The sequence below is a fragment of the Chelon labrosus genome (genome assembly GCF_963514085.1).
Source record: "Chelon labrosus genome assembly, chromosome: 15".
NCBI classification, from domain to species: Eukaryota; Metazoa; Chordata; class Actinopteri; order Mugiliformes; family Mugilidae; genus Chelon; species Chelon labrosus.
The window spans coordinates 19,732,759-19,758,857 of record NC_140348.1 but is presented as its reverse complement, the minus strand read 5'-3'; the positions used below and the strand labels follow the sequence as shown (position 1 = coordinate 19,758,857).

At 42.3% G+C, this 26,099-nt stretch overlaps 2 protein-coding genes across 3 annotated transcripts in view; one reads left to right on the top strand and one right to left on the bottom strand.

Annotated features, from left to right (window-relative positions):
* macrod2 (mono-ADP ribosylhydrolase 2) overlaps positions 1 to 26,099 on the top strand; it is a gene marked incomplete at its 3' end in the record, with an annotated part of 392,791 nt that overhangs the window by 69,242 nt on the left and 297,450 nt on the right.
* flrt3 (fibronectin leucine rich transmembrane 3) lies at positions 783 to 10,756 on the bottom strand. Of its 2 annotated transcripts, XM_084561484.1 has the most exons (3): positions 10,373 to 10,756; positions 4,681 to 5,398; positions 783 to 3,955 (listed from the first exon to the last, which is right to left on the bottom strand). In XM_084561484.1, the coding sequence occupies exon 3, from the start codon at positions 3,911 to 3,913 to the stop codon at positions 1,961 to 1,963; it is 1,953 nt and encodes a 650-aa protein (XP_084417610.1). In that variant the 5' UTR covers positions 3,914 to 3,955; positions 4,681 to 5,398; positions 10,373 to 10,756; the 3' UTR covers positions 783 to 1,960. The 2 variants fall into 2 exon arrangements, with proteins under 2 accessions (XP_084417610.1, XP_084417609.1); XM_084561483.1 differs by lacking the exon at positions 10,373 to 10,756 and having other exon boundaries at positions 4,681 to 6,288.

Sequence of the window (26,099 nt, the reverse complement as noted above, 5' to 3'; positions counted from 1 at the left end):
CGCCACAGTTCTGAAAACATGCCATGTTCTTCTATGTTAAGGAAGATGCCAAAATTTCAGCGGATTTGGAACCAAGGGAGGACACACCACGAGCTTATCTAAGCAGCAAAGACATGCATCCAGATCTGTACACAGAATATATTCTCATGCCAAAATGTCTATATCCTATAATGTTACCTATAATGTTCTTGAATTATCCCTGTTGTGTGTACTCTGCATACCACATTCATAAAGGCTTGTTTTGGCTAATGTAGACATACTTAGGTCTAAGTACTGCTCATAATGTTAGACTACTTTCAAATAGAATAATCTTTTTGATTTATATTAATTTACTTGATCATGGAATTTTTGTGGTTTGTGACATTCAATTCAATTCAGTTTTATTTATATAGCGTCAATACCCATACAAAATTTCTCAAGGTGCTTTACAAAACCTGGCCTTAAACCCTCAAAACACGCAAGGAAAAACTCCCTTTTAACAGGAAGGAACCTTGAGCAGAACCGAGCTCATATGGAGTAAACCATCAGCTTGAGGTTGGCCAGATAGAGACAGAATATGCCTATTTGATTATGTTTTTCATGTCAGACGTTTTAAATTGTGTGCCTTCTCAATAATTTGAGATTTCAATTAATAAAACTGGTGCCCCGTACTTTTATTTTTACCGCACGGCCCCACAACGTGTTGAGATAGTAGCAATTAAACAGTAGAAATACCATTTTGAGAAGCAGGGTTCGTTGTAGTCAAGATAAGAAAGAGCAAAGTTATTTTTCTCCACTTTTATTCTGTAATATGACCAATATTTTTCATATTCAAGTGTGTATGAAAAAAAGTCACTGGTTTCTTAAAAAGCTAAATACAATAAGCATTGGATCAAGGCACATACAAGACTGGCCAAAGGGCATACAATGCACTTTGGTTTTCAATTGTAAAGAACAGTTAACTTCAAATTGTGGCAACATAAAAGTGTGTTCATTTGGAAAATAATACAAAATAATACTCATAACAAGGAGTCGCTGACACTGTGGTAATTCTACTGAAAGCCAACACGTTTTGTCTTTTTGGCCTGGTGACTAGAATGACGTATGGTACATGGTACTAAAGAATGCCGCCATTGTCATTTGGCCATTGTTGGCTTGTACAAATAGTTAGTGGGGGGTCCTCTGTGTCAGCCTGTCCTGTCTACTTGTTTTGAGGAGCAGAGAGCCCCTTAAGGTCGGTGTGCTTTTTCTGCCCTGTGCTGTGGCCTACAATCCTATCAGAAACATTGGAACCCTGCTTGGGTTGCTCTGCTGTGTTTCGTCTTCTTGCGAACAGAACAAAATAACACACTGAACAAAGCAGAGATTAAAAAAAAGAAAAGCATGGCACCTCATCTTTAGTTATTTGTACTCCACAACAGGTCAATACTAGAGAAAGATTCTTGGTCCGTAGAATGTGGAGACGGCCGCTGACTCCTCTTTCTTGTAGAGGGCAACATGCCTGCTTTGTGAATTAGTTGATCAGCTGTGCCTTACTTTACGTCATGTCATTTTTTTGCCTTTTTGTTTTTCTGACAGCCACAAAGTTAAAAGAATGACCTGTGCTTATACTACAAGGTTTTCTAAAGTCTGATTGTTCAACACAGCAATGAAAACCCACTTTCACAGTTGACAAGTCATCATATCTTAGTAGAACACAGAGTTTCTTTTGTTGGTCAATAACCTTAAGCAAAGGAAATACAGTACAAATTACTACAAATCCCTAAAATATAGAATTGCAGTTAGTTACAATACCCACTGGTGGTTCAGTGATGGCCTGCAACTGGAACGTTCTCCATCTCCATCATAAAATGTCCTTAAATATAAATTATATGGCAAATGTACACAACATTGCTTCTTTAGTCTTATAGATCCAGTGTTTTGTAAAAGTCTTGCCACTCTGTTGAAGTCTCACACTCATCATGAATGTCCATGCGCAATATCATGAATGGGAATGGTCTGAATCTGGTATTCCACTGTCTCTGAAGCTCCTGTTGTTAATACTGTTCTCGTTATGTGGGCTTTTGTATAAACTCAGCCCATTAGGTGGGAAAATTGTGTGTATCACAAATTCCTCCTTGGACACAGGCAGGTGATTAATAGGTATCATTTGAAAAGAAGTTTCTCGTATTTCCAGGATGGAGTTGTCCTTTTTAGTGCCAGCCTCAGCATAGTCATCCTTTCTCCGGCGGCCTTTGTTATAGGTGCAGTTCCTGGAAAAAAGGGAACCATTCCTGTGGACATACCAACACACCAGCGCCAACATGATTATTGCCAAAAGAGCCACAGCCCCTCCGATGATAGCAGCCAAAGGCAGACTGGAATTTTTGTAAGGCTCTTTCTCCTGCTCTCTATTTAAAGTTGTAGTCGGGTTGTATGGTTTGTGAGAACCAGTCTCTGTCTCGATGCAAACAGGGGTCTCATCTGACAGGTAAATGTTGCTGGTCTCCATGGGAACCATACATATTCTATAGGAAGACTCTGGCTCCAGGGCAGTGAGCAGATACTCCGTCCTCTCCCCCTGCACAATGGTCTCAGTGATGGAGCCAAATTCAGGGCTGTGTCCCTGCTTTAGCCAGCTGAGTCGTAGAGCAGTCATGGGTTGTGACACCCTCCATGATATGTGTATTGTATCTGCACTACTGGACTTCACACTGATGGTGATAATCTTTCTGCCTGAAGAGGTGGTAGTGCTGTGGTAATTCTTGCTGATGTCTGGCCCTTTTACTACAGGCCTTTTAGTCACAAACAAGGGCCACTGGGGCTGTGATGGGCGTAAAGTGTTGGAGACTGTGCTTGTCTCATATGTTGGGATGAGTTCGGTATCTGTGCAGTCAAACATGTCTGTAGTTAGATCTTTAATCGCCATGCCTTTGACCTTATCAGGACCCTGGCACATGAAGCCACGCACATTCACCTTAGATGGCAATGACCTCAACCAGTCACGCACCCATTTCATCCTGCAAGTGCACTGCCAAGGGTTGTTACGTAGCAGGAGCTGTGTGAGATTGTCCAGATCTTCAAATACACCTTGTGGCAGGCTACTCAAGTTGTTACCAGACAGGTCCAGGCGATACAGCTGCCTAAGGAAGGCAAAAGCCCCGGGTGGGACCCGATTAATGTGATTATCTTGGAGCTGCAGCTTCTCCAAACTGGTGCCTGGCAAGTTAGCTGGTGGCGAAGTCAGGGAGTTTCTCACTAGTGAGAGCTCAGTCAGGTTGATCAGGTTGATGAAAGCCATCTCTCCAATCCCACGGTTGTTGAGCAGGTTACCATCCAGGACTAGCCGCTTCAGGTTAATGAGATCTTGCAGCGATTGCTCTGAGATGGAGGAGATGCGGTTGTCATCAAAGCGTAGCTCCTCAATGCTCATGGGCAGGCCTTGAGGGATGGTACTTAGGTGGTTTCTGGAGAGAAAAAGCAATCTCAGGTGATTACTATCCCTGAAGGCCCCGTCCTCTATGCTGACTGCTGATACAGAATTATCATCCAGGTGCAGTTCCTCAATGTAGGGAATTTGGGCTAAAGAGGTGTGGGTAATCATCCGAATGTTGTTCTCTTGAAGGTGGAGCTCTTTTAGCCCACGAGGAAGGTTTGTAGGGAACTCATCCAGATTGTTGCAGTAAAGATAGATCCTCTCCACATTTACAAGAAAGCGAAGCTCTGCAGGAATGCCCGAACTCCTGATGCGATTGTTCTGCAAAAAGAGTACTGTAGCATCCTTGGGCAAACCGGTGGGGATGGAAGTTAAGCCACGGTCATTACAGTAGATGAAGGTCCTATCACAGCGGCATTCCAAGGGACATGAGGCAGAGGTCACCAAGGGGTTAGCAAGACCCAGCAGCAGCCCAATTCTGATGAGGAAGTGGATAAGGGACTTGCATTGACGCACCATCTTGAAGGTGTGTTGCCTGGCAGGCTAATCCCTCAAGAGCCCCTGGGGAGAAGACACAAGTGTACATTTAATGCACAAGACCTTTAAAGGGAGCACAAATTCTTAAACACTTTCTAATTAATCAGTTTGAATTCACCAGATTCAACTGATAAACGGATTATTACGATTACCACGCAGGGAGGTGCATATTTAGTTTTTACTATAAACTTCCAATAGGGATACGTTTAGAATAAAAGTTTAAAAGCTAATAAAGTTGCTTTTTATCTTGGTTGACAAAGTCAGGCTTTAATCAACCTTAAATCCTGTTAGATGACTCAGAATCTGCGGTTTAATTGGACTTTTTCAAGATATGGAGGAAATATCTGTACTGAAAAGAAAAGAGCTATGATAAAAGCTTCTAGGGCTCTAGGATCCAAGAAATACTTGTTTTTCAAGTCAGTTTTCTGAGGATAAAAGATGAATTTATGAAATGACTTATCCTTCTACAGCAACCATGGTATGTTTAAAATATATTACAGTTTGAAAAATAACATACAGATGATAGTCTTGGAAATTAAGAACACAGCAAAAGCAGAAGGTGTCTGTCTCTTCTTTGTCTCCTTTTTCCCCCCACCAGCCGAGCATAGTTCCCTTTTAATTAGGCTAATACTGAATTATTGCTTTAATTATGCATTCCTGCCATGATCTCTCTTCCTGTACGTCTCATTAGAAAATGGTAGTCTGCTCAGTGAAGTGGAAAGAAGTAAAGCCATCCGTTTTTGTCATACCTGATTTATACGATGTGGTAAATCCTTTGCAGGCACCAAAAAATCCAATCAAGATTTCCTCTTGTATTCGCTCTTATCCTGTCTGAAAGGAAAAGTTTGTCCAAGGGGTTTCTTGTGATATCCTGACCCGGTCAGTGTTTGCCGAGCTGATCCTTGTTTGGACGATGACCTCCTCTGTGTTGTCAGAGGCTCATGCTTTCAATGCCTTTACCATGGCAGATAAGCCTGTACAAAAAGCATCCCCCTCTCACTGACAAAGCATGCGCTCTCAGGTAATATTAAAAATCCTAATGGCTGTTGCAATTGTCAAGCTCAACAACCACAGCCATAAATTAGATTTTCGGGGTGGTGTATAGTGATCCGTGCGTTGGACGGGGCGAGCTTTAGAAAAGGCTCCTTTCTGCAATCAGACCCGGCAGGCATGATGAGTTGACACAAAGCTGGTCTGAGCCATGCCAATCCCCTCTGCCACAGGCTCAATCCAGGCCTGTTCACTTGTGTACTCCTCGTCTTCAGGTAGCCCAGAATCCTCTGCTCCCTTGTCGAGCCCGTATACGCATTAATCCAAGGCTCTGGTCCTTTTCCTGAAGCAGATAACCAATGTTCTCCTCTCCTCTAAGGAGCAAAACGGGGCAAGTTGCTGATCCTTTTGTGCCCAGCTTCTCTCACACATCTGCGGCTCGAGTCATTCTGCACCCTCCTCACCTGGGATGGCGTTCTGAAAAATAGAAAATACATTTAGTTCCCACATTATGTTTTTTCATCATCAGGTAACAAGACAGCAATGTGCACAATATTTAACATTTAAAGAAGTCAACAGAGTTTAAGAATATAATTCTCTGTTTTGTCTTAAACAAATAAAATTGTTTAAGTTGCTGCAGATATGCTTTCTTTTTTTTTTTTTTTTGGATGCTGATCTCAGACCAGCCTTACATAGTGAGTCTGTATTTAGCGCTGGCCTTTCCTCCATGCTATGATTTAGCCAGATGACCTTTTACAGCTAGTTACTTTAACAGACTGCATTTCTTTTCTATGGTGCTACAAGAAAAGAATGTCTGTGCATACAAAAGACAACAGCGATCTAGACCCCCAACTCGACGGTGGCTGAGGGTGGAGCTGCTGGGCCATTCTCGGTCCAGTTCAGTGCATAGCGGAGCTTTAGGTGTTTTATATGAGACCAGCGATTAAAAAAAAAAAAATAAATCCAGATCCTTTACAATAGAAGGAAAACAAAAATCCCCGTCACTCCCCGCTCCTCTCTGCGACGCCTTTACCTCCACCCCATCCTCAGAAAATGTTCCACAAATGTTGTTTCTATTTGTAAAAATAGAATTTCCTTTGCCGAAGCGAATGTTACGTTTCCTTCTACAACAATAGCTTTGTGTCCTTACACGTAGCGGTCCGTGTGACCGGCTAGCTGCCACTGTGTGCTGTAAAACATGCAAAGGTAAATTAGGAACAAGAGGCCTAGCCATTTAACAGTTGTAACCCATGACAAGGAGAAGATTAGGGAATTGAGAGGCTTGTAACTCGATTACAACTCCTGAGATGCTGTCTCATAATAATGCCCCCCCTCCTCCCTTCCTTCTGTTCCATGTAAACACGGGCCCTCGGTCCAGTATTACATTAGTAGTAGATTAGAGTCTTGGGGGGGAAAAAAGCGCCAGATGTGACCTCTACTAACTTGTGGAATAAAAGAGGAGGAGAAAAAAAAAAAGATTAAATTTAGTAATGGAGTTTTAGAAAATGGCGGGATGATAAGAGAGATATGTGTGGTCTGTCTGTTGGAATGAACGTTTAATGCAGCACTTAGTCAAGCTATTTCAATTTTAAATAGCTCCTTTCACCTAAAAGTTCTCCATCCTCTGAATACTGTTAAGTATGTATGTGCCTTGATAGGAATTTTTTTAAATCTGAGCAGAAGGAACGACATGCTCTTGGGAAAAATTGAGTTTTCTGGTTGTGAGACAGGATGATTCTCTGCATTAATAGGCCCTATATATGAATATATGATATGTGATTCCAGTTAGTTTGCCTTTCTGTAGACACCTGAGATGATCTGTGTCCAGCAGCAGAAACAACAGACGTGGTAATTCCTTTAAGCTCAGACTGTGGCATCATTTGTTGTAGGCCTTTGTGTTATGTTATGTTATATTGAGTGAAGTCTGCCTTGAACATTGTACATCGTGCCTTTTTAACAAGGAGCATAGTCAGGCCTTAGATGCTTGCCTGTTTCCCCCCCTCCCGTTTCTTTTTTCCACGCTCATCGTATTTCAGGAGAGTGGCCCCTCTCCATTGTTCGCTACAAGGCAAGCATGTGGACCGTGTAGCCTCACAGCAGGGGGGGGGGTAGGTTTTAAGAAACTTATTCAGACAATTGAAGAATTCCTCTTTTTAGCACCCCCTTTTCTATTGCTTTAAATAATAATCTATACCCACTGAAAAATGTCATGCTATGATCATGTGCCAGCGAAGGAGCTGAACATTTTTTACTGATGGATGTCTCTCTCCATCATCGTAATAAGCTCCGCCGGCCCCGGCCCGGACAGACAGGGGATTTTTCTGGCAGCCACGGTATATTCTGCTTCATTTAATCTGAACGGGCGAAGTTAAATTGAGCATCCTGGTAAAATTGTGTGCGTGTGTGTACAGCTAGTTACCTTTTCAGTGGAGAGCGTAGGCGGCTCACACAAAGCTGGACACTGATAGCCATTGTGAGCTGAACACGCATAAATGAACATTAGTCTGCAATAACAGAGCCCAAGACTTTGTGCCCTCTAGTCATACACTGCACAAGAAAGGCTTTGGAGGGGGAGAAAAAAAAAACTCAAATAGAAACAATTTCATGCCTGTCAAAAGTATTGCAGATTATAATGACTTTTAGTTCGGTAAAATACAGAATAATATTACATGAGCTGCGTTGAAGGGTGGGGGGGAAAGAGCTGTAGAAGTAGTAATGGCTGACTGTTAAATTATTCATGAGCCCTGAAATTAATTTTGAGCCACAGTAGAGCCCTCCATTGGGAAATCAGCGTTGTTTGTATCTGCTGTTGATTATTCGTTCTAATTCGTAATATAATTTTGAAATATGATTGATTGCCGACAATATAGCTATTGTAGGTAATGCTTTGTTCACGCTTTAATCTCAGAAATGTGTCTGTGACATTGATTGGCAAATAATAGGACTAGAAACATTGTTGGTTTATTGGTTGTATGGTCGTGAAAACAATTTAAAACTAATTTTCTTAATTTAAAAATGTCGTTTAAAGATTGGTTTTGGTCCATTCTTGTGTCCCGTGAAACCTCGTGTCTGCCCTTTGATTAACATTTTAGCAAGCTGTATGTCAAGACATCTGGCAGCGGCCTACTGTGCTGCAGAGACACAATGGAACATTCATGGTCACATCTGAATTCACAGGGACACAGAAGACGTTTCAGTCCCGGAGAAAATGGGCAAAAATCTCTGATAGTTTCACAGATTTGGTATGTGGCCTCCTGGTGCTGCCTTTAGATGGCCTGAACAGATGATACTTTTTTTTTTTGCTGGGCCATTAGGAGCATATAGAGAGGCCTGGGATAGACATGGGGTCTCTCTTTTGTAATATCGTGAAAGGAGAGATCTGTAGCAGCTGCAATTGTTTTTCCCCACATGGGGGTGGTAGGCACTGCAAGATAAAATGTGAGTGTGTGTCTGCGTGTGACAAGCAAACACCAAAACACTGAATACTCATGTTAAGCTACAGGAGCCCATCTCAGTGCAGGCCAGACCCAAAATAAAAGGGTTTGTTAACCTCCCCACTGGCCCATCTACAGCCTCCGAGTCAAGGTTTTTTTCTTGCGCCATTTACAGCCATGTTTATACTTGCACTTTCACCGACCAACATGAAACGATTTGTTTCTTCAAGCCTGGGATTGATGGTAAAAGATACTGCTTACAGGCTAAATAAATTATGAAAAGGACTGAATCGGGCCTCCTCTGAGTGCTGCGTTGAATCCGATATATGCCTTGATAGTTATGAAAAGTCCTATCACTGTTCTTTCTATTCTAACCCTGTGGTAAATATTTCATGTTTTAAATGTTCTGGCCGTAGAATCATATTTCATGTTTTAAATGTTCTGGCCGTAGAAGATTCCATCTGTAGTGACCTGGTTAGTTGTTAATCTGCAATGTGAAATCCCTCTGAAAGCAAGTGACTAGGGAGTTTTGCCTCGGGCAAATTATCAGCGAAGACAATTGGGTCTGTCCTCATGTCTGCCATGTTTAACAGGCCATTCATTTATATTGCCTTTCAAACACACTGAAAAACAATGGAAGCCATTACATTTCCTTACTGTTTAAGTCAAGTTTGTATCTTGATATAGTTAAATCAGCCTATATATATATATATATATATATGGATCATGGTTTAAAGCCTGGATGACCTTATTGTCTCAGGAAGATAAAAGGCTATGTTAAATTGGATTAACAACTGTCTATGCCCTGGTATTGTCAAGGAGGCGTCCACTGGCTTGCATTGGTCTAATGGGATAAATATCAGGTCGTATGGACAGAATCATTACTGTCATAGATTGACATTAGGGTGAAGGATCTGCTGTCAGTCGGCCATCTGAGCTCCGTGGATTATCTTACTGTAAACCGCGTTTATTTCTGGGTGCTTATTAACACGACAGGCATAGCAGAAGAAGAAGAAGAAGAAGAAGCCACTGCACACCGCTATTTGTTTAGAGGCTGTAACATTTGCAGTATGCTATGTGCGTTTAATGAGTCTCTGCTTATGTGCGAACTGCTGCGTATGAAACTTGATTTCATTTTGAGCGTTTGTTTTTTTTCCAGGGGTCCTTAATGACTGCGCCCCTGATGCAAAAATGAAATAAATAAATAATTAATGTTGCTATGCTCGTGTGTGTGTGTAAACGAACTTACAGTTGCACTGTATATTTCAATGGAGCAGTAAAGGAGTAGTGGCCAGACAGGCAGACAGTGACGCCGGGGACGCATTTAGCGGAGTTTCTCCAGCTGCCCCCTTCGCGTCTAACTCCGCGGGATGTGCGCTGCAATTTCAGCAGCACGCCGGGGTGTCTTCTCCGGCTGCGACACCGTGGCTTACCCAGACAGCCAAACTAATCCCCCCTCAAGTTTGCGTATTCGCCACCGATTATTATTTTCTTTACTCCCCACCGGCTTAAAAGCTGAAATAAGAAGCGAACAGATTCTCCTCGGGGCGCTCTTCGCGTGTTTTTTGAACATTTGAGGCTGGATGCGGTCTAGAAGTACGTGTTGGAAACGTCGCTCTGGTGTTTTGCTTGTCTCAGATAGACGCACTGAAATAAGAGGGACGCAGCTCAGGGTGAAGGCAGCAAGTTGCAGGCGTGAAAAAGCCTTGAAACGAAGAGACGGATGAATCATTCGTCTAATTTTTTTGTTTGGTATCCGCCAAGCTGTGCCCTGTGTGCGCTCACATTAGGGCTGGTTATTTGGAAGAAAAGTGCACTCACGATTTTTATTACTATCGTTTTTAGATAACCACTTATGTTTTTAAAAAATAAGAGGGAGAGAGAGCAACTAATTAGACACAAGCAACTCCTTGAGGATTCCGCATTACTTTAAATTCTTCCTGTTAGGATGAAGATCCAAAAAAGACGGAAAGGACGCATTCCCAACAGGACTGTACCAGCAGAAAAACGCACTTACCTCTTGAATTAACCCCCCAAAAAGGGAAAGTAACAGGTATCCTCTTAATTTGGGGTTCACGACAGGGAAAAAAATAATAATCCAGTCCAGGCTATGCAGATATAAAATTCAGATCCCAAAAAAAGAGAGAGAGCCCCTCTCTCTCACAAGGCTAGAGCTATATGGAGTTAACTATAGCAGGACTGCAATGTTTACTGGTGCCCCCCCCTCAACACATACACAATCTGTAGGCTGTGTGAGGACATAGGTGCACGGTAGATCTCAATACAAATGTGGAGTTGTGTTTGCCTCTAGCTTTGCTTCAATAGAGCACTGATGTCATCTGGAGGAGGGGTCTCTCTCTCTCTCGCTCTCTCTCTCTCTCTCTCTTTCTCTCCGTGCTCTCTCTCTGTGTGTGTGTGTGTGTGTGTGTGTGTTTTGGAGATGCAGGATGCAGTGTTGGTGGGATACACTAGGGGGAGTGGAGGAAAGGGGAAAGGCGCTCGTATCCTTGTCCATAGATGTGTGCACTTAAGATGAGCCAGTAGTCACTGGTTGCAAAGCGTTGCTAGCTGGCAGAAAAAGACGGAGAGGGTAAAAGTTGAGGAAATGTACAGTATGTGTGCGCGTGTTAGTGAAAAAGAGATTTACGCTGAGCCTTTATTAAGGTTTTTACGGTAAATTATGGCGGCACATTCATTTAAAATGAATGAACTTTTTTGGAATTAGGAGCTCCCTTGTCCTACTTTGTCCATTATCTCTACTGCAATTGCTATATCTATGGTGTAATTTATTTATTTTTTATTTTTTTAAGAGCAAAATAAAATCCGGTGTTTCGCCATTTGAAACCCAAACTCTAAATTCTATTAAAAATGCTGGTAAAACTTTTAAATGCCTTCGTCTTTGTGTGAAGCCCATACCAGACATGCTTTTAAACTGTGACAGGTAATGAATATTTAATAATGTTGTTGCAGTGAACCAGAATAATTTATAACAAGAGTTTAGACTTGTGCTAATTCCTAATATGTGGATCTGTGCTTGTGTGGCTGCAGACCTGTACCCGGCGCTTGCGTGTCTTGTGTGCTGATTCAGGACGGACATGTGAGTCGTTCTGGTGTGCCTGACATGCTGCTCTTGCTTTTCTTTGACCCTCTTTGGTTTCATGTTTGAATGAAGCCAAATGATGGGTTTCTTCCCTTCTAGGCCCTGAGCCTCTGTGAGTCAGACTGTTAGTCAAAGGCTTGTACAGCAAAGCTGACCCAGCCAACACTCTCTCCTGCCCTGCGTCATCTCCAGTGTTTCCCCCTCTGGCTACCTGACAAGGCCGGCGCATTGAGCTGCAACAGAGCAGCTCTGTTCATTGGTTGTTGAATATCAGCTTCCTGTCAAAGCCAGTGGGTCAGTGATCAGATGTGTGTGACGTATACAGCTGCCCGTGTGATGCGGACACTCCTCTCTTACATGTCATTCACTACTGCCAATACCAGTTTTTGTTAATTACCTCAAGCCTATTATACCATTCAGCTCTGAACGTCTGGAGGATCTGCATTCAATTTCAGTAAAGAAACAGGTTTGTTAGAAAAGTGTCATTCTGGGGATACAAAAAATATAAAGCTGAAATGCATCCTGCTTTCTGTTTAGTCAAGAGAGAGCAGTTAGCCTGTAATAATAAATAACAGTTAAAGTAGCTATGGAAAAAATGTCAGTAAACTAGCATGAGAGATCAGCAGCTGAAGGGAAAATCCAGACTGTAACATCCGGTGACTCATCTCAGAAAATGCTGGTTATGGATGTATGTTCCTGACATGCTAACAACAGAAACACTCAATGTTTCCATTCGTTGCTCTGCCGCCGTGGACCTCTACTCCTAATAACAGTCACGTCCTCGTCAGGATGGGCTGCACTACACACGAGTGACTCTCTGACCACCGCTGACATCTCATGCCCAGTTATTATGCCAGGCCAGAGCGTGATCGAACTCCAGCCTCAACACATCATCTCACGGATAAAGCATTATTGTCTTTTTAACTGGAGTGGCTGATTGAACAGACACTTAAGCCTGGAGCATCTGCTAGAACTACTTAGACCTCCACTGGAGTTTTTCAGATTTGTTTGCCTTCCAGCTGGAGCGGCTCTCATTTTTGTCTGAAACACAAAGGGATTTCTAGTGTAAACCGTACGCCTGCATATTGTTCATTTTAAGGTTGTCAGCGTGAGGTAGTAAGTGTGAAATGCAATTTCTGTTTTGTTTCAAACTGACAAGAAGACATTAACTATTGTCTGTGAGGCCAGGTGTTGTATGCCAAAGACTGTGAGGTGAGAAAAGGTCAGCCTTGGACATCCTGACCTGATCCTTGTCTTCCGTCCTGTGGACAGAGCGTAGGAACCTATGCCTGACCTCAACATGGCTTCCTCTCCTAAATCGACTGCAGACACATCTGTCAGCGGCTGCTGATTGACCCTCTCTTAGACCTACAAAGAGCCCCACTGGAGAACGAGGGTGTTGGGTTTCTGTTATCTCAAGACCAGGGGGAATCTTTGGCCCTGTTCATCTTTTGTTCAGCGGGATAGATGCTCTCCTTTCCCAAGGATGCGCTCCAGTCTGTCTGGCTAGTTTCACAGTGTTTAGACAACACACAGATTGTTTCCTACTTTGTTGTGCTTCTTGATTTTGCCTAGTGCAGGCTAAAGTGCCTTTCTTGGTCTGTTGACAATAAAGCTGCTGTTAAGGGTGTACTTGGTACTTGTTCTTTATCAGACTGCCTTGAGTCTAGTTTTTGTCTCGTGTGACAGGCATTAGACCAGGTAATTGATTCACTTTTTTGCTCATGCTGTGATCAATAGATGGGGCTTGCAGTCGACAGCCCTTTGTGTCCTACTTTCTGCACTGTCTTCCAGAACACATGGACCGAGTCTGATTTGAGCCATGTGAGAAAAGTGTTTATTTTAACTTCCTCAATTTCCAACTTATTTGCCACTTAAGCTTAGCGTTTACCGAAAAGCGTTTGTGAAATACAACAGACCCCAGAACTGCTCAGGGGCCCACAGGGGAAATATGGAGACTGATTTCCCCTCATATCGCCTTCCGTGCTTTGACTGGAATTCATTATTGATGGGCTTTCTGTGTTCTTAACCAATGCCAAATTAAGGGGAACATGTAAAAGGCTGCTGCCAAAACCCCCGCTTTGTTTTTCATTTACCTTCTGCTTTATTTGCATATTCATCCTCTACAGGCAATCAGCAGCGATCTTTGCCGTGGGCCTTTCATCTCTGCTTTGCCATCCTGACAGGCAGCTTTTCAGCCTCACAACAGTTTAACTACGATTTGCGGATGAGAGGTGCTGCTGGTTGTGTTAAGAGTATTCATGGTTTTTGATTTGCAGAGGATGTAATGTGTGTGACAGGGATAGAAAGAGGGTTTTGCAGGAAAAAAATCTAAATCAGTGAAAGGATAAACATCGACGGATGTTGGATTTCATTAGCATGAGTTTGTGTTAATGTAAATGTAGGCATCGCGGTATTGCCCGTAACGGCTGGCAGCTTGTTTCATCTTTATGCATATGAATGCAGATGTTGATTACATGAAACAGGCATTGCTACCAGGCCGCGCAGTGAGGCCCTAATCTTTTCTGATGCAGATCCCAGATGTTGAGTGATAGCTTGACCCCTTCATCTCTCGGGACTCTGATGCAGGCCAGAGAAAGAAAAGACCTAAAAACAACGGAGACTAAAGGAGCTGACATCCTGCTGCTGAGGCAAGCCCAGGGCCTCGGTCAGTAGTCATTTGTGCCATGTGTTTGTGGAAGAATGACAAGCCATGCAAAAAGCTCCGTCGGCTGTTTTTCCCTCTCGCCTTTTGTTTTCTTTGGTAGTTTTTGTGGTCGCTGTTGTGTTGTCTGCAGAGACGCAGGAACTCAGGGATGAGCGAGTTCTATAAAGAAGGTAGAGGGGGGTCGGAGCTGACTTGTCAACCTCAGGACCTCCCATAGGTTAATGACCCCCAAACACAATGCTCTGTGATCAGATTAGATAGAACACTCTCCCCCCACTGCCCTAATCAGCACAATAAGGGGATAAAAAGATAGAATTAGCATACAGTGTTTTCACAGTCCAGCATACATCTCTAATGTAGCTAATTGAAGTCCTTCTCTTTTGCTTTGTAACTGGTTTACTATTTCTGCACTAAATCTGTAATTAGCCAACTTAGCAGCTTTTCACCAGCCTTACCTAAATGGCAGCATTTATCTTTACAATGACTTCCACTTGCTTGCATAAGTGCTGACAGGACCTTAAAGACAAACGTGCAGCTGTCCCGATTCCTTACCTCAGCAGCACATTCCTTCAGTATAAGGGCGAATTTAGTCTTTTCAGTTTAGGGGTTTTGAGTGTCTTATGAAGGGGTCAGTCAGGGTTTAGAGCTGTGAGGAGAGGAAGTCTGGTTTAATGTTATCTAGTGAAGCAAACCAAGTCTTTGCCGCTCCAGATAAGATAAGATAGATTATACAATACCTCATGGACTGTAATGGCCCTGTTGATCGGAACACATACAGGAAGCATGCTTCTTAGGCAACAGTGTTTTGTGTGAGGGTGGTAACACTGCATAAGGGAGGTCTCGTCACACAGAGCTGCCATCATCGTGATCAAAGCGTTCACTTATCTGTGCCAAACACCGACTCCGACTTTGTATTCTCTGTGATCTGGATCACTTTGTTTACTCTCACGAGTCAAAATCTAAAAATTGCCCTTTTTTAATGATTGCTCAACTCTTTGTTTTTTTTTTTTTTTTTTGCGTTTTTTTTTTTATCCCACTGCCGAACACAGTGAATAACTGCTAGGGAAGTACAAAAGCACTGAGACATTCTTATATGTTCATGTGCTTTAGAGCAAACTTGGCAGCAACAGTGCTCTCAACTTGGAGCTGACGCTTCAATCACCTGCTTAAAATACATTCTCATTATCCACTTCCACACTTGTGTTCGGTTGTCTGGAATGAAATGATTCAGTATGCGCCATTATGTTGTTAGCTGTCAAAGCCCGGTAGAGAGATGTTGACATTTTGTGGCTGTGAGAAGGTCTCTTCACTTTAAGGTATTGTTAAAAGTGAAGGAACTGGAGCTACTTAACTGGCCTTAAGTGCCACCTCGGGGGGTTTTCAGGTAACACCTCCGACTGTCCCGTCAAAAAAGGAGGCGTCCATACCTCAGCGTCTGACACCGGCGCTTTGGCAATCATACTGGGTAGCTTGGATATCGGATGTCTTATTCCGCTGCAGCCTGGAGCCACACTCAAAGGGAAGCTATAGAAAGTGGTGATGGGGGAATAAAAGGACAGGTTGAGATGAGGGGACGTTTATGACTTTCCTGAAAGAAATATTTGTAGACGAGCCACCCACCTATTAACGCGAGAGTGTAAGGCGCTTGTGGTGGAGTTGTGAATGACACGTTTTATGTATAACCGGGGGTAACTGGAGTAGAGCCTCTTTATCTGTCTCTGTTGCCGGGTTGTTTCTGAGGTTAACCTTCAGCAGGAAGAGGTGTATATTAGGTGTGTATTAGGTTGGTGGGGATGAGGTGTAGGAGGATGAAAGCTTATTTTTTCACAGGCTATACTACAAAGCTAGGAACATGTACCATTATCTCCCATGAGTTTATCCAAAGTATAATAAATACTATTATAAATAGCTAAAAATGACCATTTACAAGTTTCTTTGTCCGTGAATACTGGACACTTTCTGTCTTTGAAAGTGTGTCTGTGCTAGAGACAGATCTAGATAAGAAGCTGTGGAATATGAAGCTAGAAGCTCGACATTAGGAAACATCGTTCTCACAAATATTACACAGCCTCGTAAATATGCTTATCTTTGCCCCACTGTTAGAAACGAACAATAAAGACAAAGCCGTGACATTTCACAGGCCAGTAAGAGCTCCTTCAAAGATGACCCATCAAAAGCGACCAGTAAAAGTTGGAGGAAGTCGACGAGCAAATCGTACATGGAGGAGATGGGTGGGTGTGTTGGGTAAATAGAAGTGGCGTCATTACGGCAAACATCAATCACGCAGACAATAACAGAGATGTGAATTTATACGCAGAGATAGGAGAAAACACCGGGGGCAGGAGCTGCCAGACTTTGGCAACCGCTGACGCTGTCTCAGTGTTGGTGTGAAAATGGCTGCGATTTGAAATGGAAATGGTCCCTTTTCGCTGGTGGGTGTTATTGGTGAACGGTCTTTGTGTAGATTGAACTGTAGCTGGCTGCTTCAAGCTTCTGCATAACATTACAATAGACTCTCAAAAATGCCTTCTCCTCTTTGTAAAGGTCACCGTTAATGTGGAAAATGTCACATTTTCCTATTTAGAAGCATTCATCACTGAGACTATATAATTTGTAAATGCCATTCTTAATATACCCATTTAAGCATTTTACAGATCCACATAATCTTTTGTGTGATACCTTTTTGCTTCTCCGTACATTATTGTCAGTATTCTTTCATATACTGTAACTAATAGTGTGAACAACTGCAAACAAAGGCGTGTGCTCCATTTTTTTTTTGTCTGCAACAGCACAGATGCTCAGTTCCCACTTATTCATCTACCACAGTGCTCTAACTAGGTTCTCAATTTGTAAATAGTTTTGCATTTAATTCCACTTTTTATGTTTTTTATTCTGTCTGTAACTTTTCTCTCTGCAGCACCAGTGACCCAGTTTTCCCACTGTGGTCATTAAAATTTCATTATCTCATTATCATTTCTCTTATTCATTCTTGTCACCTGAGTATCTGCTATGAGGAGTTACCACACAGAAATCCCACATGCAATTTATCGGAACTCCTTTTTTTTTCCAGTGTTGATGTTTTGAGTTGGAATTCCTTTGCATAGTTTGTTAAGAGTTGAGCCAAAATTCTGCCAAATCCATTAAAGTTCAGTGTGCTGTGCAGCAGCAGAAGCAGAAGCAGAAGCCGCCCCCAGCTCTCTCAGGATAGGGAAACCCCAGAGGAGGCTCCATTTAACCCCTTAGGATTAGTGCTCATGCCTACTTTAGCAATGGTAAAAGGGAAAGCGTCTCAGCACATTGAGTCAATAGGGACTCAGGCTTGCTCTACTGGCTTCCCACACAAAAATGGACAAAAAAAAAAAGTGAAACTCTTACTCTGACTTGAATAGGGCAAGATGTTTGAACGGGCCCTGCTTTACCATTTGCCCTTCCTTCACAGGACATTACCAGAGCAAAAATACAAGTCTGTAATCTCAACAATGTATTCAAAGCGAGTATGTGGAGCTTACCTTGAGTATTTTGTCTGCATGAGTTAGTCCACTTTAAATGGAAGGAAGATCACTACAATTGTGTCTAGGTTTTATAATTTTTTCCAGCCTAGCATCTCAATATAAAAATAGATATCTTTTACTTATTCTTGTTCAGTCGTGTATTTGGACTGTGTTTACCCCTGGCCCTTTTTAATCATCTATGCTAAGTGGAGTCTGTCTGGCAGTCTGGTGGTATTTCCATATTCTTTATTATCCTTATTATTATTATTATTTTTTATCTTTCTCACTTTCTCTATTTCATAATTCGTATTCTCCTCACTTGTCGATCAGATAACGTAGCTGTCCCATGTGTTGAGAATCTCTGTCTCGCTGGGGGAGACTGCTGGAGAGACGAGGTGTGGAGACGGTCCGGTGCGGTGTCAGAGGGCAAGGCCTCTCACACAAGGGTCCCTGGCAAAGTCGGGCCTCCGTGTGTTGACTTTAGCAGTCGGCTGACATTCCCTTGTGTTTGTCTAGGCTTTCATCCTGGCTCTGTTCAAACAAACGCCAACAACTGAAAACACATTCTCTCACCAACTCTCAGTAAAGCGCACACACACACACACACGCACACAGCGACACATGGATAGACTTCGATTTGACTTCATAGCAACAGGTGAGCCCCCGGAGTGGAGTCATAGCCGTGGCAGCTGTATTATGTGTTTCCAGGGCAGTTCTTGTAAAAATGACACTGGGCTTTTAAGTCTGAATGCATTAACAGCTGTTCATAATGTGGCGTGATGTCTGTGTCCAGCAGCGTCTCCTGCCGTCTGAGAAGAGCGGACAGATCTTTCTGCTTGTTAAGTTCATTCTGGATAAGATGGAAATGTTCGTTCACCAATTGTTGTACCAATAATTGTTCTCTCTCAAAGCTGTATGTCTCCATATTATGAGTAAAACACCTCCAGATAAACAGTTAATTGCACTAATTCTCCCCTTAGGTGGCATTAAAAAATAAAAGATGGAGGGCTTCAATACAATGACGTCATTAAGAGCGCTACTCAAACCTTAGGCGGTGGAAAACGATGTAGAAACAAGCTCTGGAAAAATGAGATTTCCAGCTGTTTTTATACAGGTGAATGGAAACCATTCTTACAATTATGCTAAATGATCATGGTTAAATCTAATAATTGGTATCAGGCACTAATGTAATTATTGTGAAAGGCCTGGAGACTGCTGGAGAGAAGCACCAGAGGACAGGTAATGTCATTCATTCTTAAAAAGGAGGGTAAAAAACAGCTGCGTTTTCACACATGGCCTTGCTACTCTACCACGTACATTTTTTCTCTGTACGAGCTGAAGAGCCGGAGCCAGCCGTCAGGAATTTATCTGCCACTCAAGCAGGAAGAGTGTCTTCTCCCCGTGTGGATTGCCGTCTGTGTGGAAGGCTTCCCAGCCTGACAAATTTCACGCCTGCACCGGCGCCACAAAGGTGCTGTAGGAGGAGCAGAGGAAAGCAGGGTGTCGGGTCGATAGCAGTGGGGGTGTGGGCTGGGAGTGACATCACAACCGCAGAAAGGGAGAGTGTTAACGTCCCCAGTATGGCTGCAACCTGGAGAAGCGAGAGTTTTGGAAACCAGGTGCAATCCACACCTGCGTGTGTTCCTTCCACCTTGCTTAATTAGAGTTCAGTATCCTCCTAATGAATATCCTCGCTCTTGTCTCTTCTGTGTTTGTGTGTGTGTGTGTGTGGGAGGCGATGGGCTCAATTGGGAATTATCTAGCATTCCCCGGAGAAAGCCTCCTTTTACTCCTCTGTGTTTATCCACAGGAACATACTCACTTCTGTGTCGGCTGTAAAGACTCAACATCTCATTGCTGATCCCCCGATCTATTGTTAAAGTTGATTCTGTGTGAATATTTCTGCACATTTTTTTTTTTTTTTTTTCTGTCTTCGTCTTACTTGTCGTAATCTCAGACTATATTGAGTTAGTAATTAATGCCTGCCATGAGTGTGTTACAGTTGCATAGTCAGACTCCTTTCACTCTGGTTTGCTGTGCCAGCAGGAGATTCTTATTCGCGCACGGTGCAGGGAGACATAGCTCTTTTCTGCCTCCATATCTTGGAGTGGGTTGGCTGGGATCAGTCACATCATTCATCAGATCTGAAGCTGCATGTGTCAGAAGTAATACAAAAGTATTCACTCCTTCCTTTACTGTAGTGTAACAGCGTTCTGTATGATGCGCAGTCATCTGCTGGGTTATAATTGGGGCTAAGGCTGCTGAATCCCTGCTTGTTTCTTCTCAATGCAGTGACATAGACTCCTCCATAGAGACTCAGCGTGTGTTTTTTTTTCTTCTCATATCCTGACAGGCGTTTGATGCTTCTCACATATCCAGCTGTCAGTTTACCTGAGCCACTCTTTATGTCTGTTTTTGTCAGTGCGAGACTTGTGTATGGCTGCAGTGTCACGGATCGGTTTACGCCACATATGGTCTGCTAATTTCTCTGCTCATGGTGTCAGTAAACTACAACATGAGAAAAGATTTCTCACAGTGTCTCCCCCAGATCATATTCAGTGGCAACAACCTAAGGTTAAAAAGTCAAAGAACTTCTTTTATTAGTCTCATGCAATGAGTTTGGACCTCCACCTCTGATTGCTGCTGCTGACTCCCACATCACGTGTCCAGCTGACCTTGCCCCTTCGTGTTGAACAAACTCTCTTCCTTTGTTCATCCGGCCATGTTTCCATGGTAACTGGGCTCAATCAACCCAAACAGCTTGGACTCCCCCCCCCCACTCCGAAGTCCAAACTGGCCTAAACAAGTCTACGGTTTCACAGTATTGTTGGGACACAGTGTTAATGTCCTGCTGCTGATACGATATCTTATGTTTGAAAAGTCAGTGGGCTATTTTAGTCATATTGAGATACACGGTGGTCTGTGACATACTTAGAGCGTGATGCAACCTTCGAGAGCTGAACATCTTTCTGTGAATGCATGGGTAGTTAGTTATATGTTACAGTGTCTGTGTCACATTTGAAACAGAAAATTAGTTTATTATGTACCATGGACAAGGTTAAATGCATATAACAAATTAAAAGAGGCAAACATCCGTTGCACAAGTTTTTATTTTGCTAATGCATTTGGAAATAAAACCATTAAATATATATATATATATATATATATATATATATATATATATATATATATATATATATATAACCATTTAATTTTTTTTTTTTAATGTGTGTTTTCATTAAAGACGTTATTCTAAGTAACAACCCTCCCACATTATTTGTCCATACCCCTAATAAAGTTCATGAAGTTAAAAATGAAGTGCCTCTAAATTTTAAGCCTTCATTAATGTTTATTATACTGCTTATAAAAGAAAGAATGCTTTTATTTGAGCAGATATAAAAACGTGTCCAGAGCTATAAACTCTAAAGCTGACAATGATTGTCAATCTCGGAGATAAACAGTTCAGCTGCAAAACAAGTTTTAAATTCTATGACCGTGCGCGGTGTAAAGAAACTGGGGACACGCTTATTCTCTGAGATGATGAGACGTTTTCCATCTCGCTGCTGCTGTCCGTCAGTGCTGCCACTACGAGGAAATCATAAAAAATAGCTTTTTGGGCTCCCATCTCCCGTAGGATGCCAAATATCATGTAAATTTTGCAGCAGATTCCCCTGTCTGAAATGGCTACATGAGTTACAGTTGGCCTGGATATGGTTCCTTCTGTTTCCCCTCTCATAAACTAACTTGCCAACTACGGTTTGGTTTTCTTATCCATTTCTTTATGTAGCCACGACCAGTGAATTAAGCTAAAGCCACTTCTGAATGTCACTGCATTACATTTCTGTTCAAATCCTGTATTGAAATGTGCATCTGCATTGGCAACTTGGACGAGAATCAGCGACAGAGAGAGAGTGAGAGAGAGAGTATTTTAAATACATCTGTGGATTTTTTCTAGGCTGGGAATCATCTACCATTAGCATCATACATTATTAAAGGAATCAGCTAAACGACTACTATTCTGACCTGGGCATAACATTATGACTGGCTTCCTAATATTATATAGGTCTCCCTTGTGTCTCCAAAACAGTTGTGACTCATCAGATGGACATGGGCCTTCTGAGGGTGTCCTGTGGAGTCTGGCAACAGAATGTTGTTAGTGGGGGGCCTGTGAGGGGAGGGGCCTCTGTAGATCATCGAACAGATATTTGATCAGTTTGGGATCTAGTGAATTTGGAGGCCAGGTCAACACCTTGTGCTGTTTTTCATGTTTTTTATTTGAGTTGTTCCTAAACTGTTTTTGTGTGTGTGCCGGGCTGCATCCTGCTGACACTCCTTGATGGCTGTTGCCATGGGGTGGTGGTGCCTCTTTTGGTGTAGGTGGGTGGTACATGTCTAAGTAACATCCACATGAATGCCAGATCAGTGTTTCTTGTTTCACAGCCAGAGGGAAGAAGATCGAAGACCTGTTGGTATTTAGAAGGGTTAACTGACTAATCAAAATAGATTCAATAAGAGATTTCTTGAGCTGATATTGAAGCCCAGAACTTCCTTTGTTGTTTCTGATGCACTGAATAAGTTGACAATATAATGACCCTTGCTGTAAGACACTGTCAAGCACTGTGACATTTAACACACTCTTGTATACAAGCAGGACAATATGACGGTTTACAACTTTGTAGGCAGACTTTCAGAAGACTGAAAAAAATCATGGTTTGGGTTAAAATGACCCTTTTACATCTTCAAATAAATGTTACATGGCCTGCTTATTCCATATGCAACAGTTTCTCCTTCATTTTCTTTACAACCCTGATCTCGAGTCCTGCCCTGGCTCAGAGGTTTTGCATGCTATTATTCAGATACATAAAACAAAATAATAAATCTCTGCTTTGCTCATAAAGTCGGGTCAAGATATACAGTCTAACTATACTGACAGACCGTTTAGTGTTCAACAGTCTTTTAAATTTTCAAAAATACAATTTTGTGTGTTAGCTGTCCACATTAATTCCGCCAGGATTCACTTTGAAGTTATAGTAGAGACACTTTTTCTCATTAGCTTGTCAGCGTTAGTGGCGCGTCTGCAGGTGTGTCTGTGTCTTTGTGGTGGCCGTGGTGAGATTGGCTGTGAGACTGTAATTGCTAATTTAGGTAAAGAGTGGTGAAAACAAACAGAGCGGGAATCGCTGGAATGATCAGATGATAGCTTTCCCCAGCTGCTTCTGGTCCTAATCTGCTCAGGTAATTCTTCTCAAACCTATTGAGTCCATACGAGTGATTGAATTTCAATGCATCTCTGATGAGATGGTGGGGGGAAAAAAAAAAACCAACCTACCTTAGCACTCAGATGGATTGGCAAGCAGATGCTCGGTCAAAGTGACAGGTGATAAGTGCTTTGGCAAGCTGTAAGTGAAATCTTTATGCATGTTTTGCTGTATGTAGCTGTGCCGTCGCTGCCCATCCTTCATGATACCTCTCATTTCCAGCGCCTCTCGGAGCGTTTTCACAGCCACGAACCAAGCAACACTCACTGTCTGATAAACACCTGTGACCTTTCAGATGAAGTCTTCTGTTTGTTTAAGTGACTAGAAAGACAACTGTCTGCTTTACAAGGTGGTGTGTGGAAAAAAAAAAAAATTTAAAAAGAAACTCTGCTGCTTCTGGTACTTCAGACCCTTCTGGTGTCATATGCAAATTTCTTGCTGAAATGGCTTTTAATCTGTACTTGGAAAGATAATAATTTCAGTCAAAGCCTCTTGCATGCATTTGATAGTTTGAATGGGGAAAAAAAAATCAGGATTTAAGTTGGTGCCAAGCATGCTGTTGATTCTGTTCAGCTAAAAAGAATCTAAAATTTCTTTCCGACTTGTCGCTAATCTGCACTAGAAGGGTTAAATGCCGTCCTTCATCATTGTAGCGGTACAGCTTTAGTGCTCACGCATACACTCTACAGTAAGTTTCACATTCCGCCTCAGGATCATGTGAAGAATAGGCTGCATTTTATTCTAAGTGCTGCATCCTCTTCATTAGAATAGAATAGGAAGAATAGAAAACCATGAACAAATTTACACCTCATATGGAGCAGTGGTCAGTCAGGATAGCACTTTCTCTGAAAGAAAGAGGAAAAAGAAACAAAAAACAACACATTTAGTTACAAGTTCTCTGGCTTTAATTTTCAAAGTGTAGTGTGCTGTAGTGTTTCTACTCAAACAAGCTCATATCGAATAAATAGTGACCATCATTATTCCTTTTATCTGTAATTTCCCTCGTTGTAGAAATGGCCTGTTTCTAATCACACAACCATTTTATTATCACCTTTCTCTCTGTATTTGCCATGGCACCAACAAGCTATGCAGCACATGCAGAGCAGCTTAAGCTTGGCCTGTGTTTAGCCTGTTGTGTATCGTAATGTGAAGCCCACTAATTGGAGTCCAGGGGAGAATCTCGGAGAGCGCTCTCAATGTACTGCCCCGCAATTGTCTGCAGGTCAGAGGCTAGCTCAGACATTTGCATGCAAGTTCTATGACAGAAAAAAGCGTTTAAGCCAAGCGTTTCATTTAAAGCTGCAGCCGGAGCCGTTGGAATGCTGTGCAATATCTCTTCATTCCCCGCACAAAGTGGCCTCAGCCACCTTCAATTATTCCCCTCCTCACTTCATCTCTCTGTATGCATTTTTCATCCGCGTGGATAAGGAACAGCCTGTTCTTTTCAGCCGAGACCATCACCACCATTCACGTCATGGCACATCTCTGTAAAATGGACACCTCAAGACACTATCCCAACATGTGAAATTGATGGCAATCAGTAAATTGCTGTCTTAAGTGCAGTAGTAATGCATCAGTAATGTGCTGTGATCATAAGCAGAGAGCTTCGGATCAGAGTAGCTAAGCCTATTGTCTCTGAGGACAAAGCAGGGATGGAGCAGGCATGGGTGACTATTCTAAGTCCTTTTGCCTCAGCTCACAGAGTTGAATTTCCCTGATGCAAAGGTCTAATCCCCCCCTTTTCCCAGTCCAGCTCTTGCTCAGTCAGCCGTCAGGTCTTCCCATGCGCTTGCATAGCATCATTAGCCGAGTGTCTGTAGTACCCTCTCTTTTGCCCCCCTGTGAAGTCCCTGTTGCTCTTTTTTTTTTTAAGAATGCTCACCGTTTCCAATAGCATTAACTCTTTGGCTTTTGGTCTGTAAATCTCTAATACCAAAAACCTAAAGAGATTTCAATCCTCTTGAGCGAAGACGCATAAAACATGGTGATGAGGTAGACCATGCATGTGACTTCACTACAACAACTTCAAAAGGCAGCACTGTCATTAAGAAAGAATTAAAACTTTGTCTTTTACCAACCACAGTTTTTCCTCATGAGGTTTAATGGAGTAAAGAGAAAAGACAAGTAAAGAGAAGTAAGTAGGAACAAATCATTGGAAATTTTCATGCCGGTATTCCCTGAATGTTTTGCAGAAGGACTACAATCTCTCTTATTTACGAGGTATCCGGTGACCTGATATTAGTAATAACCATTACATTTTCAAATATAGTGTTTAGGTACAACATGCAAACATAATATCTTGCCCTCGATTTGTCTGTTTGGATATAATGTTCTTTATGGCAGAAAGACAGCGGCGCTCAGAGGGCATTAATTCTAAACAGAAATTGGATTTAACAGCAACACATAGATGTTCTTTCAGGATGATTAGGGCTGCAGCCAGGCATGGTGTCCTTCTACACTTGCTTGTTTAGTGTGGTATTAAGCCACGCAGAACCTCCATGTTCACGTTCCCTTCCTCCACTAAGTGCTTGTGGAATACTTCTCCCCCTCGGGAATTTGCTGGACAAAAGTTCGGCTTTGAGGGTTCACAAGGCATATTTTTTGTTTGATGAAACAAAGTAGTATTAAATTTTAATTAATCTTTTTTTTTTGTGGTTACCATTTTCTCTCTGGGTTGTTCAGAACCACTCGTTTTAATAAAACGTATGCCACTATGCACCGGTCACATTTTCCGACTAAAAACAGAAAAGGTGATACGTTTACAGTGCGCTGAGCTGTTAATAGCCCTCTCATATTGGAGGTGGAACAAATGTCCTGTTGTACTAATTCACAATCTGGCCCCGGAGCGTTATTTATGTAATGTAATCATTTGGGAAACGAGGACATGGAGCCTGCTGATGGGTGACTAGCAGAGCTGTTAGCTGCACAAATAACCCGAATATGGTGGAAGGTATTTAGTCATAAGCTAGTGATGAAGAAAAACATTAATATTTTAAAATGCGCTCGAGATATGTCAAGTACATTATTCATTGAAAACAATCAGCCAACATTAACAGATGTTTGCAGATAGTGGGACACATCTAACATGCATATGACTTTCAGATCTTAAAATTCTTGTAAAGCTCTTTTGCACAAGCACCATCACTGCACATGGATAGCTTTGTACTATATTAGAGTGTTATATCAAATCAAGTGTTGCGCCACGTTCACGTCCTGCAACTGTGCAG

What these genes read in the sequence shown, in the direction of transcription:
- flrt3 (XM_084561484.1), bottom strand. Translation starts at nt 3,913, where the DNA reads ATGGTGCGTCAATGCAAGTCCCTTATCCACTTCCTCATCAGAATTGGG.